Source organism: Bombina bombina, chromosome 10, assembly GCF_027579735.1.
Source record: "Bombina bombina isolate aBomBom1 chromosome 10, aBomBom1.pri, whole genome shotgun sequence".
NCBI classification, from domain to species: Eukaryota; Metazoa; Chordata; class Amphibia; order Anura; family Bombinatoridae; genus Bombina; species Bombina bombina.
In genome coordinates, this window is record NC_069508.1 from 100,352,631 (window position 1) to 100,369,819 (window position 17,189).

The 17,189-nt window shown below is 39.8% G+C and overlaps 1 protein-coding gene across 12 annotated transcripts in view; it reads left to right on the forward strand.

The window, feature by feature from the left end:
- RC3H1 (ring finger and CCCH-type domains 1) overlaps window positions 1-17,189 on the forward strand; it is a 473,299-nt gene that overhangs the window by 323,147 nt on the left and 132,963 nt on the right. For all 12 annotated transcript variants that reach the window (XM_053693264.1, XM_053693271.1, XM_053693272.1 and 9 more), the window contains one exon: window positions 11,243-11,457. In XM_053693264.1, the coding sequence (XP_053549239.1) occupies window positions 11,243-11,457 (215 nt within the window). The remainder of the gene's footprint in view (window positions 1-11,242; window positions 11,458-17,189) is intronic.

Genomic DNA, 17,189 nt, shown 5'->3' on the forward strand with positions numbered 1-17,189 from the left:
CCATAATTTATGCTTACCTGATAAATTCCTTTCTTCTGTTGTGTGATCAGTCCACGGCCCGCCCTGTTTTTAAGGCAGGTAAATATCTTTTAAATTATACTCCAGTCACCACTTCACCCTTGGTTACTCCTTTCTCGTTGATTCTTGGTCGAATGACTGGGACTGACGTAGAGGGGAGGAGCTATATGCAGCTCTGCTGGGTGAATCCTCTTGCATTTCCTGTTGGGGAGGAGTTATATCCCAGAAGTAATGATGACCCGTGGACTGATCACACAACAGAAGAAAGGAATTTATCAGGTAAGCATAAATTATGTTTTTCTGTGACACTCTAAGCTATGGTTGGGCACTTTGTTTATAAAGTTCTAAATATATGTATTCAAACATTTATTTGCCTTGACTCAGGATGTTCAACATTCCTTATTTTCAGACAGTCAGTTTCATATTTGGGATAATGCATTTGAATCAATCATTTTTTCTTACCTTAAAAAATTTGATTCTTTTTTCCCTGTGGGCTGTTAGGCTTGCGGGGGCTGAAAATGCTTCATTTTATTGCGTCATTCTTGGCGCTGACTTTTTTGGCGCAAAAAATCTTTTCTGTTTCCGGCGTCATACGTGTCGCCGGAAGTTGCGTCATTTTTGACGTCCTTTTGCGCCAAAAATGTCGGCGTTCCGGATGTGGCGTCATTTTTGGCGCCAAAAAAGCATTTAGGCGCCAAATAATGTGGGCGTCTTATTTGGCGCTAAAAAATATGGGCGTCGCTTTTGTCTCCAAATTATTTCAGTCTCATTTTTTCTTTGCTTCTGGTTGCTAGAAGCTTGTTCACTGGCATTTTTTCCCATTCCTGAAACTGTCATTTAAGGAATTTGATCAATTTTGCTTTATATGTTGTTTTTTCTCTTACATATTGCAAGATGTCTCACGTTGCATCTGAGTCAGAAGATACTACAGGAAAATTGCTGTCTAGTGCTGGAACTACCAAAGCTAAGTGTATCTGCTGTAAACTTTTGGTAGCTATTCCTCCGGCTGTTGTTTGTATTAATTGTCATGACAAACTTGTTAATGCAGATAATATTTCCTTTAGTAATGTACCATTGCCTGTTGCAGTTCCTTCAACATCTAAGGTGCAGAATGTTCCTGATAACATAAGAGATTTTGTTTCTGAATCCATCAAGAAGGCTATGTCTGTTATTTCTCCTTCTAGTAAACATAAAAAATCTTTTAAAACTTCTCTCTCTACAGATGAATTTTTAAATGAACATCATCATTCTGATTCTGATGACTCTTCTGGTTCAGAGGATTCTGTCTCAGAGATTGATGCTGATAAATCTTCATATTTATTTAAAATGGAATTTATTCGTTCTTTACTTAAAGAAGTACTAATTGCTTTAGAAATCGAGGATTCTGGTCCTCTTGATACTAATTCTAAACGTTTAGATAAGGTATTTAAATCTCCTGTGGTTATTCCAGAGGTTTTTCCTGTTCCTAATGCTATTTCTGAAGTAATTTCCAGAGAATGGGATAAATTGGGTAATTCATTTACTCCTTCTAAACGTTTTAAGCAATTATATCCTGTGCCGTCTGACAGATTAGAATTTTGGGACAAGATCCCTAAGGTTGATGGGGCTATTTCTACCCTTGCTAAACGTACTACTATTCCTACGTCAGATGGTACTTCGTTTAAAGATCCTTTAGATAGGAAAATTGAATCCTTTCTAAGAAAAGCTTATCTGTGTTCAGGTAATCTTCTTAGACCTGCTATATCATTGGCTGATGTTGCTGCAGCTTCAACTTTTTGGTTGGAAACTTTAGCGCAACAAGTAACAGATCATGATTCTCATAATATTATTCTTCTTCTTCAACATGCTAATAATTTTATCTGTGATGCCATTTTTGATATCAGAGTTGATGTCAGGTTTATGTCTAGCTATTTTAGCTAGAAGAGCTTTATGGCTTAAAACTTGGAATGCTGATATGGCTTTTAAATCAACTCTACTTTCCATTTCTTTCCAGGGTAACAAATTATTTGGTTCTCAGTTGGATTCTATTATCTCAACTGTTACTGGTGGGAAAGGAACTTTTTTACCACAGGATAGAAAATCTAAGGGTAAAAACAGGGCTAATAACCGTTTTCGTTCCTTTCGTTTCAACAAAGAACAAAAGCCTGATCCTTCATCCTCAGGAGCAGTTTCAGTTTGGAAACCATCTCCAGTCTGGAATAAATCCAAGCCTTCTAGAAAGGCAAAGCCAGCTTCTAAGTCCACATGAAGGTGCGGCCCTCATTCCAGCTCAGCTGGTAGGGGGCAGGTTACGTTTTTTCAAAGAAATTTGGATCAATTCTGTTCACAATCTTTGGATTCAGAACATTGTTTCAGAAGGGTACAGAATTGGTTTCAAGATGAGACCTCCTGCAAAGAGATTTTTTCTTTCCCGTGTCCCAGTAAATCCAGTGAAAGCTCAAGCATTTCTGAATTGTGTTTCAGATCTAGAGTTGGCTGGAGTAATTATGCCAGTTCCAGTTCCAGAACAGGGGATGGGGTTTTATTCAAATCTCTTCATTGTACCAAAGAAGGAGAATTCCTTCAGACCAGTTCTGGATCTAAAAATATTGAATTGTTATGTAAGGATACCAACGTTCAAAATGGTAACTATAAGGACTATCTTGCCTTTTGTTCAGCAAGGGCATTATATGTCCACAATAGATTTACAGGATGCGTATCTGCATATTCCGATTCATCCAGATCATTATCAGTTCCTGAGATTCTCTTTTCTGGACAAGCATTACCAGTTTGTGGCTCTGCCGTTTGGCCTAGCTACAGCTCCAAGACTTTTTACAAAGGTTCTCGGTGCCCTTCTGTCTGTAATCAGAGAACAGGGTATTGTGGTATTTCCTTATTTGGACGATATCTTGGTACTTGCTCAGTCTTTACATTTAGCAGAATCTCATACGAATCGACTTGTGTTTTTTTTTAAGATCATGGTTGGAGGATCAATTCACCAAAAAGTTCATTGATTCCTCAGACAAGGGTAACCTTTCTGGGTTTCCAGATAGATTCAGTGTCCATGACTCTGTCTTTAACAAACAAGAGACGTCTAAAATTGATTTCGGCTTGTCGAAACCTTCAGTCACAATCATTCCCTTCGGTAGCCTTATGCATGGAAATTCTAGGTCTTATGACTGCTGCATCGGACGCGATCCCCTTTGCTCGTTTTCACATGCGACCTCTTCAGCTCTGTATGCTGAATCAATGGTGCAAGGATTACACAAAGATATCTCAATTAATATCTTTAAAACCGATTGTACGACACTCTCTAACGTGGTGGACAGATCACCATCGTTTAATTCAGGGGGCTTCTTTTGTGCTTCCGACCTGGACTGTAATTTCAACAGATGCAAGTCTCACAGGTTGGGGCGCTGTGTGGGGATCTCTGATGGCACAAGGAGTTTGGGAATCTCAGGAGGTGAGATTACTGATCAATATTTTGGAACTCTGTGCAATTTTCAGAGCTCTTCAGTCTTGGCCTCTTCTAAAGAGAGAATCGTTCATTTGTTTTCAGACAGACAATGTCACAACTGTGGCATACATCAATCATCAAGGAGGGACTCACAGTCCTCTGGCTATGAAAGAAGTATCTCGAATTTTGGTTTGGGCGGAATCCAGCTCCTGTCTAATCTCTGCGGTTCATATCCCAGGTATAGACAATTGGGAAGCGGATTATCTCAGTCGCCAAACGTTGCATCCGGGCGAATGGTCTCTTCACCCAGAGGTATTTCTTCAGATTGTTCAAAGGTGGGAGCTTCCAGAAATAGATCTGATGGCCTCTCATCTAAACAAGAAACTTCCCAGGTATCTGTCCAGATCCCGGGATCCTCAGGCGGAAGCAGTGGATGCATTATCACTTCCTTGGAAGTATCATCCTGCCTATATCTTTCCGCCTCTAGTTCTTCTTCCAAGAGTAATCTCCAAGATTCTGAAGGAATGCTTGTTTGTTCTGCTGGTAGCTCCGGCATGGCCTCACAGGTTTTGGTATGCGGATCTTGTCCGGATGGCCTCTTGCCATCCGTGGACTCTTCCGCTACGACCAGACCTTCTGTCGCAAGGTCCTTTTTTCCATCAGGATCTCAAATCCTTAAATTTAAAGGTATGGAGATTGAACGCTTGATTCTTGGTCAAAGAGGTTTCTCTGACTCTGTGATTAATACTATGTTACAGGCTCGTAAATCTGTATCCAGAGAGATATATTATAGAGTCTGGAAGACTTATATTTCTTGGTGTCTTTCTCATCATTTTTCTTGGCATTCTTTTAGAATTCCGAGAATTTTACAGTTTCTTCAGGATGGTTTAGATAAAGGTTTATCCGCAAGTTCTTTGAAAGGACAAATCTCTGCTCTTTCTGTTCTTTTTCACAGAAAGATTGCTAATCTTCCTGATATTCATTGTTCTGTACAAGCTTTGGTTCGTATAAAACCTGTCATTAAGTCAATTTCTCCTCCTTGGAGTTTGAATTTGGTTCTGGGGGCTCTTCAAGCTCCTCCGTTTGAACCTATGCATTCTTTGGACATTAAATTACTTTCTTGGAAAGTTTTGTTCCTTTTGGCGATCTCTTCTGCCAGAAGAGTCTCTGAATTATCTGCTCTTTCTTGTGAGTCTCCTTTTCTGATTTTTCATCAGGATAAGGCGGTGTTACGAACTTCTTTTGAATTTTTACCTAAAGTTGTGAATTCCAACAACATTAGTAGAGAAATTGTGGTTCCTTCATTATGTCCTAATCCTAAGAATTCTAAGGAGAAATCGTTGCATTCTTTGGATGTTGTTAGAGCTTTGAAATATTATGTTGAAGCTACTAAGTCTTTCCGAAAGACTTCTAGTTTATTTGTTATCTTTTCCGGTTCTAGAAAAGGCCAGATAGCTTCTGCCATTTCTTTGGCATCTTGGTTGAAATCTTTAATTCATCTTGCCTATGTTGAGTCGGGTAAAACTCTGCCTCAAAGGATTACAGCTCATTCTACTAGGTCAGTTTCTACTTCCTGGGCGTTTAGGAATGAAGCTTCGATTGATCAGATTTGCAAAGCAGCAACTTGGTCCTCTTTGCATACTTTTACTAAATTCTACCATTTTGATGTATTTTCTTCTTCTGAAGCAGTTTTTGGTAGAAAAGTACTTCAGGCAGCGGTTTCAGCTTGAATCTTCTGCTTATGTTTTTCATTAAACTTTATTTTGGGTGTGGATTATTTTCAGCAGGAATTGGCTGTCTTTATTTTATCCCTCCCTCTCTAGTGACTCTTGCGTGGAAAGATCCACATCTTGGGTAATCATTATCCCATACGTCACTAGCTCATGGACTCTTGCTAATTACATGAAAGAAAACATAATTTATGTAAGAACTTACCTGATAAATTCATTTCTTTCATATTAGCAAGAGTCCATGAGGCCCGCCCTTTTTTGTGGTGGTTATGATTTTTTTGTATAAAGCACAATTATTCCAATTCCTTATTTTATATGCTTTCACACTTTTTTCTTATCACCCCACTTCTTGGCTATTCGTTAAACTGAATTGTGGGTGTGGTGAGGGGTGTATTTATAGGCATTTTGAGGTTTGGGAAACTTTGCCCCTCCTGGTAGGAATGTATATCCCATACGTCACTAGCTCATGGACTCTTGCTAATATGAAAGAAATGAATTTATCAGGTAAGTTCTTACATAAATTATGTTGTTTCCATGCTATGGTTATGCTGTGGGGGTATAAATGTACTTTTTTTCTTTAACCCCAATTGTGCCTAATTAAAGGCTATTTTATCTTTATACACAGTTTCCCCATAGCTAGGATTCCACATAAACCTTTTCTGTCTCAAGTTCCTAAAAAATCTATACAGATCTTTACCCATCCTTTTAAAGGCCCTTCCCCGAAGCCAATTTTTAAGAGCATGTAGAATTATCACTGATGATAATTTATTAAAATTGAGGTTCAAAGAAATGGAATCTAGATTTTTACAGAGGGGTTATCCCCCTGTAATAATTGACGCAGAAATCAAACATGCTTTATCTATCCCTAGAGAGACTCTGTTGAGTCCTAAGAAAAAGGAGAATAAAAAAGATGAACGTTTGATTTTTGTGTCAGAATTTAACTCTCAATCTGACCAAATCCAGCGCATTATAAAAGAACATTGGTCTGTTTTAACAGAATGTAACCCAGAAATAAAAGAATTTAAGAACTTCCCGATGCCTGCCTATAAGCAAGGTTTAAATCTTAGACAACAATTGGTGAAAGCTGATGTAGGCTCAAACATTAAAATTAAACAACAATATATTTCCTGTAAGACTGAAGGGTGTTATCCATGTTTAAATTGCTTGTGTTGTAATAACATGATCAAAGTTCCGAATTTTCTCCATCCAATTACGGGGAAGGCATTTAAAATTAAAGGATACCATACATGTAAGTCAACTTTTGTAATTTATTTAATTAAGTGCCCCTGTGGGCGGAGTTACATTGGCGAAACAACAAGAATTATTAAGGACAGGATAATAGAGCATAAAAGTAATATTCGAACTAAAAATATTAAAGCCCCTGTAGCCCATCATTTCATTGAGAAGGGACACTCAATAGGACAGTTAAGGTTCCAAATAATTGAAAAAGTGTTAATGCCACGTAGGTTAGGAGATAGGGAGCTCTTATTGAAACAACGTGAATGTTTCTGGATTTGGAAATTAGATACAATGGATCCTAAAGGGTTAAATAGAGATTTGGATATGTCTGTGTTCTTATAAATTGACTTTTGTATAAATCTGTATTGGGATCATTTTATATAGAGGATTCTATGTTTGATTGTATATATTTAGTAAAAAATGTTAACTTAAATTTGAAAATATTGAGAAATTGTATTTTGGTAAATTTAGGGTTAATGTAATTTTGGCCCTTTAGCGCCACCTAGTGATGGATATGTATAAATAGAATCAAAGTTAGTATGCACTTTAGCATGACTTAAGTTAGTAATACCGAAACGTTGCTGCATTTGTTGTTGTGTTAAACAATAAACACTATCTGGTTTGCTGCTACTCTCTTTGGATTTCAATACATACCTCTGCCAGCTCTTTGAGCAGGCATTGTGCTGGAATCCTGATCAACTAGTCACACGTAGCTTGTGTATGTGTGCCACTAAAACAGTAAAAACTTTTACTAGTAGCATTTTGCTTAAATTTCAGTTTTGACCTTTCTATCCCTTTAAATGTTAACATTCTTAAATATCAAATTAATATTTATATTTATTTATACATAGCATGCAGTCTCCATAGTTGTGGCACTTAAATGAAGAGATTATCTCACTCATTCCATTTTCACAGTCTTTAAATAACCTACTTTTTTTTTCCTTCCCAAGATAGGGAGAGTCCACGGCTTCATTCCTTACTGTTGGGAAATACAACACCTGGCCACCAGGAGGAGGCAAAGACACCCCAGCCAAAGGCTTAAATATCCCCCCCACTTCCTCATTACCCCAGTCATTCTTTGCCTTTTGTCATCCTCCTTTCATCCTCCTTTCATACTTTTTCTAATTTTTACTAGTTTGATGTTTTTGCTTCGGCTGAAGCAGCTATCGGGAGAAAAGTTTTGCAGGCTGTGGTGCCCTCAGAATAGGGTCCGCCTCTTCCTTTTGTTCCCTCCCATTATTCATTCAGTGTCCTCTGGAGCTTGAGTATAGTTTTCCCAACAGTAAGGAATGAAGCCGTGGACTCTCCCTATCTTAGGAAGGAAAACATAATTCATTCTTACTAGATAAATTCCTTTCCTTCCGGATAGGTAGAGTTCACGGCCCCCGCCCGTTTTTTTTTTTTTCTTGTCTAAGGACGGCCCCCTATTTATCTTATTCTTCTGGCACCATTTATACTCTGATATTTCTCCTACTTTTCCTTGTTCTCTCAGCAGAATGACTGGGGTAATGAGAAAGTGGGAGGGATATTTAAACGTTTGGCTGGGGTGTCTTTGCCGCCTCCTGGTTGCCAGGTGTTGTATTTCCAACAGTAAGGAATGAAGCTGTGGACTCTCCCTATCCGGAATGAAAGGAATTTATCTGGTAAGCATAAATTAATAATAATAATAAATTATTTCATAAAATGAGTCCTCAAGTTCAAATCCCTGCCCAGTAGGAGGCGACAAAACACCCACAAGCAATTCCAGGGCTTTGCTCTTCCCCATGCAGCATACCTTCCCACTTGGCCTTCATTCAGAAGTTCTACTACTGCACTGTTTTATGAATAAAAAAGATTGATGGGGGTTCTCTAACCAATCTTACCTTGCTTAGAGGTGCCTCTCAGTACAAACAGGACAGGAGTTCAGCTTTGGTGTGTGAATCTTTTCCTAGGCAGCTCCTGGCCTGTGCTTGCAGCTAGTTCATATTCTGGTTTAGGCAGGGTTGCTTTCAGTTGCTGTCAGTGATGTGGGATATACTGTTGGCCTTAGTCAGCCATCTCAGATGGTGCATAAATGTATGAAAGAGCTGTCTGGTTTGCATACTCGAGTATCCTTGCAGGGAGAACCTTCAGGTAGCTTTGTGTGTGCTCCTTGCCCCTCAGTGGTAATGTACTTGGAGGTTGTGGGTTTATTTGTTGCTGCCTGGGATGTGGTTCTAAATGATCATATGAGAATAACAAAACATAATTATGCTTACCTGATAAATTGGTGATAGTCCACGAGACCCCAGCCTCTTGTTTTTTTTTTTTACCTGATCCTATTTTTTTTGCTCTCATTTCTTTTCCTACCTCGTTTGCTTGGCTATACATTAAACTTAGATGCCAGTGGGGTGGGAGAGGTTTTATAGAGTTCTTGGGGTTTGGGAATGTTTTCCTCCTAGTGGCAGGGAAGAGTCATTTCCAGGAGTAATGGATCTTGACTCTCACCAACATGAAATAAATGTATTTATCAGGTAAGCATAAATGTTTTTCTGTGTGTCCTAATAGATTCAGTTTCTAAGAGACAGTGTTGGAGCAAAGACGGTTGCAGATTGTGTCCGCCTGTAGAAACTTCAGTCTCTGTGTCTTCCTTCAGTCACTCTTTGCATGGAGGTGTCAGTTCTCATGATTGTGGCCTTGGATGCTATACCATTTGCTTGCTTCTTTATGAGCCCTCTTTAGCTTTGTATCTTTTGCTAATGATGCAGGAATCTTGCTCCGTTGTCTGAGGACATTCCAGAACAAGTCTGTCTTGGTGGCTGATCCATTAGCTCTTTATGCAAGTGGCTTCTTTTGTTCGTCCTTGGTCCTTCTAATCTCTACAGCTGCAAGTTTTTTTCAGGATGAGGAACAGTCTGGGGTCTAAGAAGGCACAATGTGTTTGGTCTCTTCTGGAGGTAAGGTAACCTATTAATGTATTAGAACTCTGCAATATTCGGAGCCCTTCAGGTTTGGCCTCTGTTGAAAACGTAATTTATTTTCCTGTTTTCAAATAGACAATGTTACATGTCAATGATCAGCTTATGTTAGTTATAAGGGGGAACTTACAACTCCCTATCTATGAAAATAGTATCTTATATTCTTTCCTGGGTAGACGCTGTTTGCTGTCTGATTTCTGCTTTTTCATATTCCAGGACTGTATAACTGGGAATCAGTTTTTCTCAGTTGTCAGTCTTTCCATATGGAAGAGTGCTCTCTTCGTCTGGTTTTGTTCAGATATTCGATCTTTGGGGTCACCCAGAGATAGATCTATTGGCTTGGTGGTTGAACCTTAAACCACCACCAGGTACTGGTAGCACAGTGGTCATTATTGGCTAGCCTATATTTATTTCAACCACTTGTCTTCTTTTTTCCCGAGGGCGATTGACAAGATCTGGCAGGAAGAGCTGGATTTAGTTTCTCAAGTAAAAAAAATAAATATATATATTATATATATATATATATATATATATATATATATATATATATATATATATATATATATATATATATATATATATATATATATATATAATTTTTTTATTCTCTCCCTTTATGTTCTTACTCGTGGACTCCACAACTTGGTTATTAGTTCCCAGTAGTAATGGATCATGGACTCTCACCACCTGTATGAAAGAAAAGATCGTTTATGCTTACCTGATAAATTCATTTCTTTTATGGTGGTGACAGTCCATGAGTCCCACATCCTTTTTTTCCCTGCTCCTATGTTTTGCTCTTATTGCTTTTCCTTTCTCTTTGTGCTCTGCTATACGTTAAACTGAGATACTGGTGATTACTAGTAGCATTTTGCTTAAATTTCAGTTTTGACCTTTCTATCCCTTTAAATGTTGACATTATTCTTAATTATCAAATTAATATGTATTTCTACATAGCATGCAGTCTCCATAGTTGTGGCACTTAAATTGAGAGATGAATTATCTCACCCATTCCATTTTCACAGTCTTTAAATAACCAACTTTCTTTTCCTTCCTAAGATAGGGAGAGTCCACGGCTTCATTCTTTACTGTTGGGAAATACAACACCTGGCCACCAGGAGGAGGCAAAGACACCCCAGCCAAAGGATTAAATATCCCTCCCACTTCCTCATTACCCCAGTCATTCTTTGCCCTTTGTCATCCTTCTTACATACTTTTCCTTTCCCTTTGTGCTCTGCTATACGTTAAACTGAGATACTGGTGATGTGGGAGGGGTTTTATAGAGTTCTTGGGGTTTGGGAATCTTGCTGCCTCCTAGTGGTAGGGAAGAGTAATTCCCAGGAGTAATGGATCATAGACTCTCATCATCATGAAAGAAATTAATTTATCAGGTAAGCATAAATTATATTTTTACATTTTCTAAGTTATACGATGCTGATATTTTTTGCTTTGTATGAAGCTACTTTTTGCAGGGACGTTTTTAAGACCGTTTTGACCTGCCTTCTCTTGGTGCCGCCCATCTAGTATTCTTGTGGACTTCCGTGTTTTGGAAATGAATCCCAAAATTGACTGTGGACTCTTACTACTTTATAAAATGAAACAAATGTATGCTTACCTTATAAATTTATTTGGTAGTTTGGTTTTGTGGTGGTGGGTTCCTGCATTGGAATCTGCCTTTTTATTTGCTCCTTTGCTTTGCCACACTGGTAACTGAGGTTAGTGGTAAGGAATGCATGGTAGAAGCCTAGCTCTGGAATGTTAGGTAGTGTTTTTGCCTCCTTCTGTTGGACAGGACATAATAATCCACAAGTTATAGATTGTTGACTATTGCTGTCGTCAAAGATGTACATTTAAAGGGAAGCTTATTTTGCTTTTGTTTTTTCTAGGTTGGACCCTGTCCCTAAGACTTCCATTTCTGCCTTACCTGTCCCATCTCACCAAGCTCCTCAACGTGTGCAAAATGATCTACCACCTTTGCAAGTCTCTAAACAGATACAGATGGTCCCACGGGGGTCTCAGATCTATGCACCTCCCCAGACAGATATGTTTTTTCAAGATCCTCGCAGTGGACCTCCTCCCCAATTTGAAACCTATCCACAAGGTAAGTGGCTTATGTCTTCCTGTCTCTGACTTGCTGTTTGCTCTGAAAAATGACATTAAAAGCTGTAATGAGAATGAAATATAACTATGTTCTGATTTTAACAAATATTTAACTCTTCTAAGTTTTTGACTGTGGACTGCTATTGACCCATGATTTTTGCACAACTTGCTGTCTGTCAAGCTGAATTTTAGGATAGCGTTTAGATCAGTAAAGCAAGTGTTTGCCCATATTTTTTTAATTCCTATTTTCCCACTGTTTTATTTATTTGATTTCATAAGACTTGGTAATAAAACAGTTAGAATACACCACCATATTTTAGATACAGCAATAAAACCCCCCCATTAATTTTAATAGATAAGGGTAAGCCCACTCACTCTTCTGGCCAAACTCTTACCAGAAATAATCTGACTACATCATTATTTAACATGTTCTTCTCCATAGGTTCCCTCTCCAGATAGATATCTTGGTCAGGCTGATACATAGCATGGCATTGAAGAATAAAACATGTTTCTCCAACATAGGTGTGTCCGGTCCACGGCGTCATCCTTACTTGTGGGATATTCTCTTCCCCAACAGGAAATGGCAAAGAGCCCAGCAAAGCTGGTCACATGATCCCTCCTAGGCTCCGCCTACCCCAGTCATTCTCTTTGCCGTTGTACAGGCAACATCTCCACGGAGATGGCTTAGAGTTTTTTAGTGTTTAACTGTAGTTTTTATTATTCAATCAAGAGTTTGTTATTTTAAAATAGTGCTGGTATGTACTATTTACTCTGAAACAGAAAAGAGATGAAGATTTCTGTTTGTAAGAGGAAAATGATTTTAGCAACCGTTACTAAAATCCATGGCTGTTCCACACAGGACTGTTGAGAGGATTTAACTTCAGTTGGGGGAACAGTGAGCAGTCTTTTGCTGCTTGAGGTATGACACATTCTAACAAGACGATGTAATGCTGGAAGCTGTCAGGCTTATTAAGACTGTAGACATTTTCTGGGCTAAATCGATTCATATATTACACATATTTAGCCTTGAGGAATCATTTAATCTGGGTATTTTGGTAAAATAATATCGGCAGGCACTGTTTTAGACACCTTATTCTTTAGGGGCTTTCCCTAATCATAGGCAGAGCCTCATTTTCGCGCCGGTATTGCGCACTTGTTTTTTGAGAGGCATGACATGCAGTCGCATGTGTGAGGAGCTCTAATACATAGGAAAGACTTTCTGAAGGCGTCATTTGGTATCGTATTCCCCTTTGGGCTTGGTTGGGTCTCAGCAAAGCAGATACCAGGGACTGTAAAGGGGTTAAAGTTAAAAACGGCTCCGGTTCCGTTATTTTAAGGGTTAAAGCTTCCAAATTTGGTGTGCAATACTTTTAAGCCTTTAAGACACTGTGGTGAAATTTTGGTGAATTTTGAACAATTCCTTCATACTTTTTCGCAATTGCAGTAATAAAGTGTGTTCAGTTTAAAATTTAAAGTGACAGTAACGGTTTTATTTTAAAACGTTTTTTGTACTTTGTTATCAAGTTTATGCCTGTTTAACATGTCTGAACTACCAGATAGACTGTGTTCTGAATGTGGGGAAGCCAGGGTTCCTTCTCATTTAAATAAATGTGATTTATGTGACACTGAAAATGATGCCCAAGATGATGCCTCAAGTGAGGGGAGTAAGCATGGTACTGCATCATTCCCTCCTTCGTCTACACGAGTCTTGCCCACTCAGGAGGCCCCTAGTACATCTAGCGCGCCAATCCTCCTTACTATGCAACAATTAACGGCTGTAATGGATAATTCTATCAAAAACATTTTAGCCAAAATGCCCACTTATCAGCGTAAGCGCGACTGCTCTGTTTTAGATACTGAAGAGCATGAGGACGCTGATAATGGTTCTGAAATGCCCCTACACCAGTCTGAGGGGGCCAGGGAGGTTTTGTCTGAGGGAGAAATTTCGGATTCAGGGAAAATTTCTCAACAAGCTGAACCCGATGTGATTACATTTAAATTTAAGTTGGAACATCTCCGCGCTCTGCTTAAGGAGGTATTATCCACTCTGGATGATTGTGCGAATTTGATCATCCCAAAGAAACTATGTAAAATGGACAAGTTCCTAGAGGTCCCGGGGCTCCCAGAAGCTTTTCCTATACCCAAGCGGGTGGCGGACATTGTAAATAAAGAATGGGAAAGGCCCGGTATACCTTTCGTCCCTCCCCCCATATTTAAAAAATTGTTTCCTATGGTCGACCCCAGAAAGGACTTATGGCAGACAGTCCCCAAGGTCGAGGGAGCGGTTTCTACTTTAAACAAACGCACCACTATACCCATAGAAGATAGTTGTGCTTTCAAAGATCCTATGGATAAAAAATTAGATGGTTTGCTTAAAAAGATGTTTGTTCAGCAGGGTTACCTTCTACAACCAATTTCATGCATTGTCCCTGTCACTACAGCCGCGTGTTTCTGGTTCGATGAGCTAGTAAAGGCGATCGATAGTGATTCTCCTCCTTATGAGGAGATTATGGACAGAATCCGTGCTCTCAAATTGGCTAATTCTTTCACCCTAGACGCCACTTTGCAATTGGCTAGGTTAGCGGCGAAAAATTCTGGTTTTGCTATTGTGGCGCGCAGAGCGCTTTGGTTAAAATCTTGGTCAGCGGATGCGTCTTCCAAGAACAAATTGCTTAACATTCCTTTCAAGGGGAAAACGCTGTTTGGCCCTGACTTGAAAGAAACAGACAAATAACAAATTGAACACTCACAAGATAGTGCATAAATTTATGCATATAATAGCCGATTGCTAGGTCCCAAAAACCGATCCTTATGGCAGTGTTTCCAAGGATGTATCACAGGTCAGTTCACGTTGCCGGCTTTGCAAACGAACACACCCGCTCTGCAGTCGCGGGGCTGATGACGTTTCCTGTAGCCGTCTCAAGGAGTGCTGGATCACTGACAACTCCTGGACTACGGATCCCGCCAGGGGTCAAAAAAGCTAAGCAAATTCTACGCGTTTCGTCTCGTATCGTCGAGACTTTGTCAAGAATGCTTAGCTACACATATTTGCGCATTATATACCCTTGATGGTGTAAGCATAATTAATCCCAATTAATTGATAAGTGTTACATATAAGGGTATAGTTTTTTGCATATATTTTAAAACTTGGTATAGAGGTATTAATTGCAATTATTGTATTATCAATATAGAACTTGATATTTTTACTGCTATATTTAATGCCATTGTTTTTTAAAAAATGTTTTTATCAATTATTATGTATTTACAATTGTATCAACTATTTTACATTCTTTGCCCTTTATATACCCTTATATACCCTTATATGTAACACTTATCAATTAATTGGGATTAATTATGCTTACACCATCAAGGGTATATAATGCGCAAATATGTGTAGCTAAGCATTCTTGACAAAGTCTCGACGATACGAGACGAAACGCGTAGAATTTGCTTAGCTTTTTTGACCCCTGGCGGGATCCGTAGTCCAGGAGTTGTCAGTGATCCAGCACTCCTTGAGACGGCTACAGGAAACGTCATCAGCCCCGCGACTGCAGAGCGGGTGTGTTCGTTTGCAAAGCCGGCAACGTGAACTGACCTGTGATACATCCTTGGAAACACTGCCATAAGGATCGGTTTTTGGGACCTAGCAATCGGCTATTATATGCATAAATTTATGCACTATCTTGTGAGTGTTCAATTTGTTATTTGTCTGTTGCTTGAATAAAAACTTTAAATATTGCACTTGAGTCTGCGCTCTTTCCCTTCTATCATTCACAGTTTATCTTGTTGGGGACCCTGGAGTTTACCCCTACTTTGGAGGAGCAGCGACCATTCACTTTATTTTACAATACATTATTCAATACTCCTGATATGCAAAGACTGTAAGTAATTTATCAAAACGGACTATATATATATGATCTTTTCCTGGACTGAAGTTTTTTAATTATTTATACTATTGTTATTTTTTTATGTACTAGGGTATGTATATTATGTCATTTAGTACTTTTGATATTCAGGCTTGATTTTTATCCTTATTTTATTCTAAGTTAGCGCCCGGTTGTGTGTCACTCTGTTGCACACATATCCTGTTCCTGACTTGAAAGAGATTATCTCTATCACTGGGGGCAAGGGCCACGCCCTTCCTCAGGATAGGTCTTTCAAGGCCAAAAATAAACCTAATTTTCGTCCCTTTCGCAGAAACGGACCAGCCCCAAGTGCTACGTCCTCTAAGCAAGAGGGTAATACTTCTCAAGCCAAGCCAGCCTGGAGACCAATGCAAGGCTGGAACAAAGGAAAGCAGGCCAAAAAACCTGCCACTGCTACCAAGACAGCATGAGATGTTGGCCCCCGATCCGGGACCGGATCTGGTGGGGGGCAGACTCTCTCTCTTCGCTCAGGCTTGGGCAAGAGATGTTCTGGATCCTTGGGCACTAGAAATAGTCTCCCAAGGTTATCTTCTGGAATTCAAGGGGCTTCCCCCAAGGGGGAGGTTCCACAGGTCTCAATTGTCTTCAGACCACATAAAAAGACAGGCATTCTTACATTGTGTAGAAGACCTGTTAAAAATGGGAGTGATTCATCCTGTTCCATTAGAAGAACAAGGGATGGGGTTCTACTCCAATCTGTTCGTAGTTCCCAAAAAAGAGGGAACATTCAGACTAATCTTAGATCTCAAGATCCTAAACAAGTTTCTCAAGGTTCCATCGTTCAAAATGGAAACCATTCGAACAATTCTTCCTTCCATCCAGGAAGGTCAATTCATGACCACGGTGGATTTAAAGGATGCGTATCTACATATTCCTATCCACAAGGAACATCATCGGTTCCTAAGGTTCGCATTCCTGGACAAGCATTTCCAGTTTGTGGCACTTCCGTTCGGATTAGCCACTGCTCCAAGGATTATCACAAAGGTACTAGGGTCCCTTCTAGCGGTGCTAAGACCAAGGGGCATTGCAGTAGTACCTTACTTGGACGACATTCTGATTCAAGCGTCGTCCCTTCCTCAAGCAAAGGCTCACACGGACATTGTCCTGGCCTTTCTCAGATCTCACGGGTGGAAAGTGAACGTAGAAAAAAGTTCTCTATCTCCGTCAACAAGGGTTCCCTTCTTGGGAACAATAATAGACTCCTTAGAAATGAGGATTTTTCTGACAGAGGCCAGAAAATCAAAACTTCTAAACTCTTGTCAAAGACTTCATTCTGTTCCTCTTCCTTCCATAGCGCAGTGCATGGAAGTAATAGGTTTGATGGTAGCGGCAATGGACATAGTTCCTTTTGCGCGAATTCATCTAAGACCATTACAACTGTGCATGCTCAGTCAGTGGAATGGGGACTATACAGACTTGTCTCCGACGATACAAGTAGATCAGAGGACCAGAGATTCACTCCGTTGGTGGCTGTCCCTGGACAACCTGTCACAGGGGATGAGCTTCCGCAGACCAGAGTGGGTCATTGTCACGACCGACGCCAGCCTGGTGGGCTGGGGCGCGGTCTGGGGACCCCTGAAAGCTCAGGGTCTTTGGTCTCGGGAAGAATCTCTTCTCCCGATAAATATTCTGGAACTGAGAGCGATATTCAATGCTCTCAAGGCTTGGCCTCACCTAGCAAAGGCCAAGTTCATACGGTTTCAATCAGACAACATGACGACTGTTGCGTACATCAACCATCAGGGGGGAACAAGGAGTTCCCTGGCGATGGAAGAAGTGACCAAAATCATTCAATGGGCGGAGACTC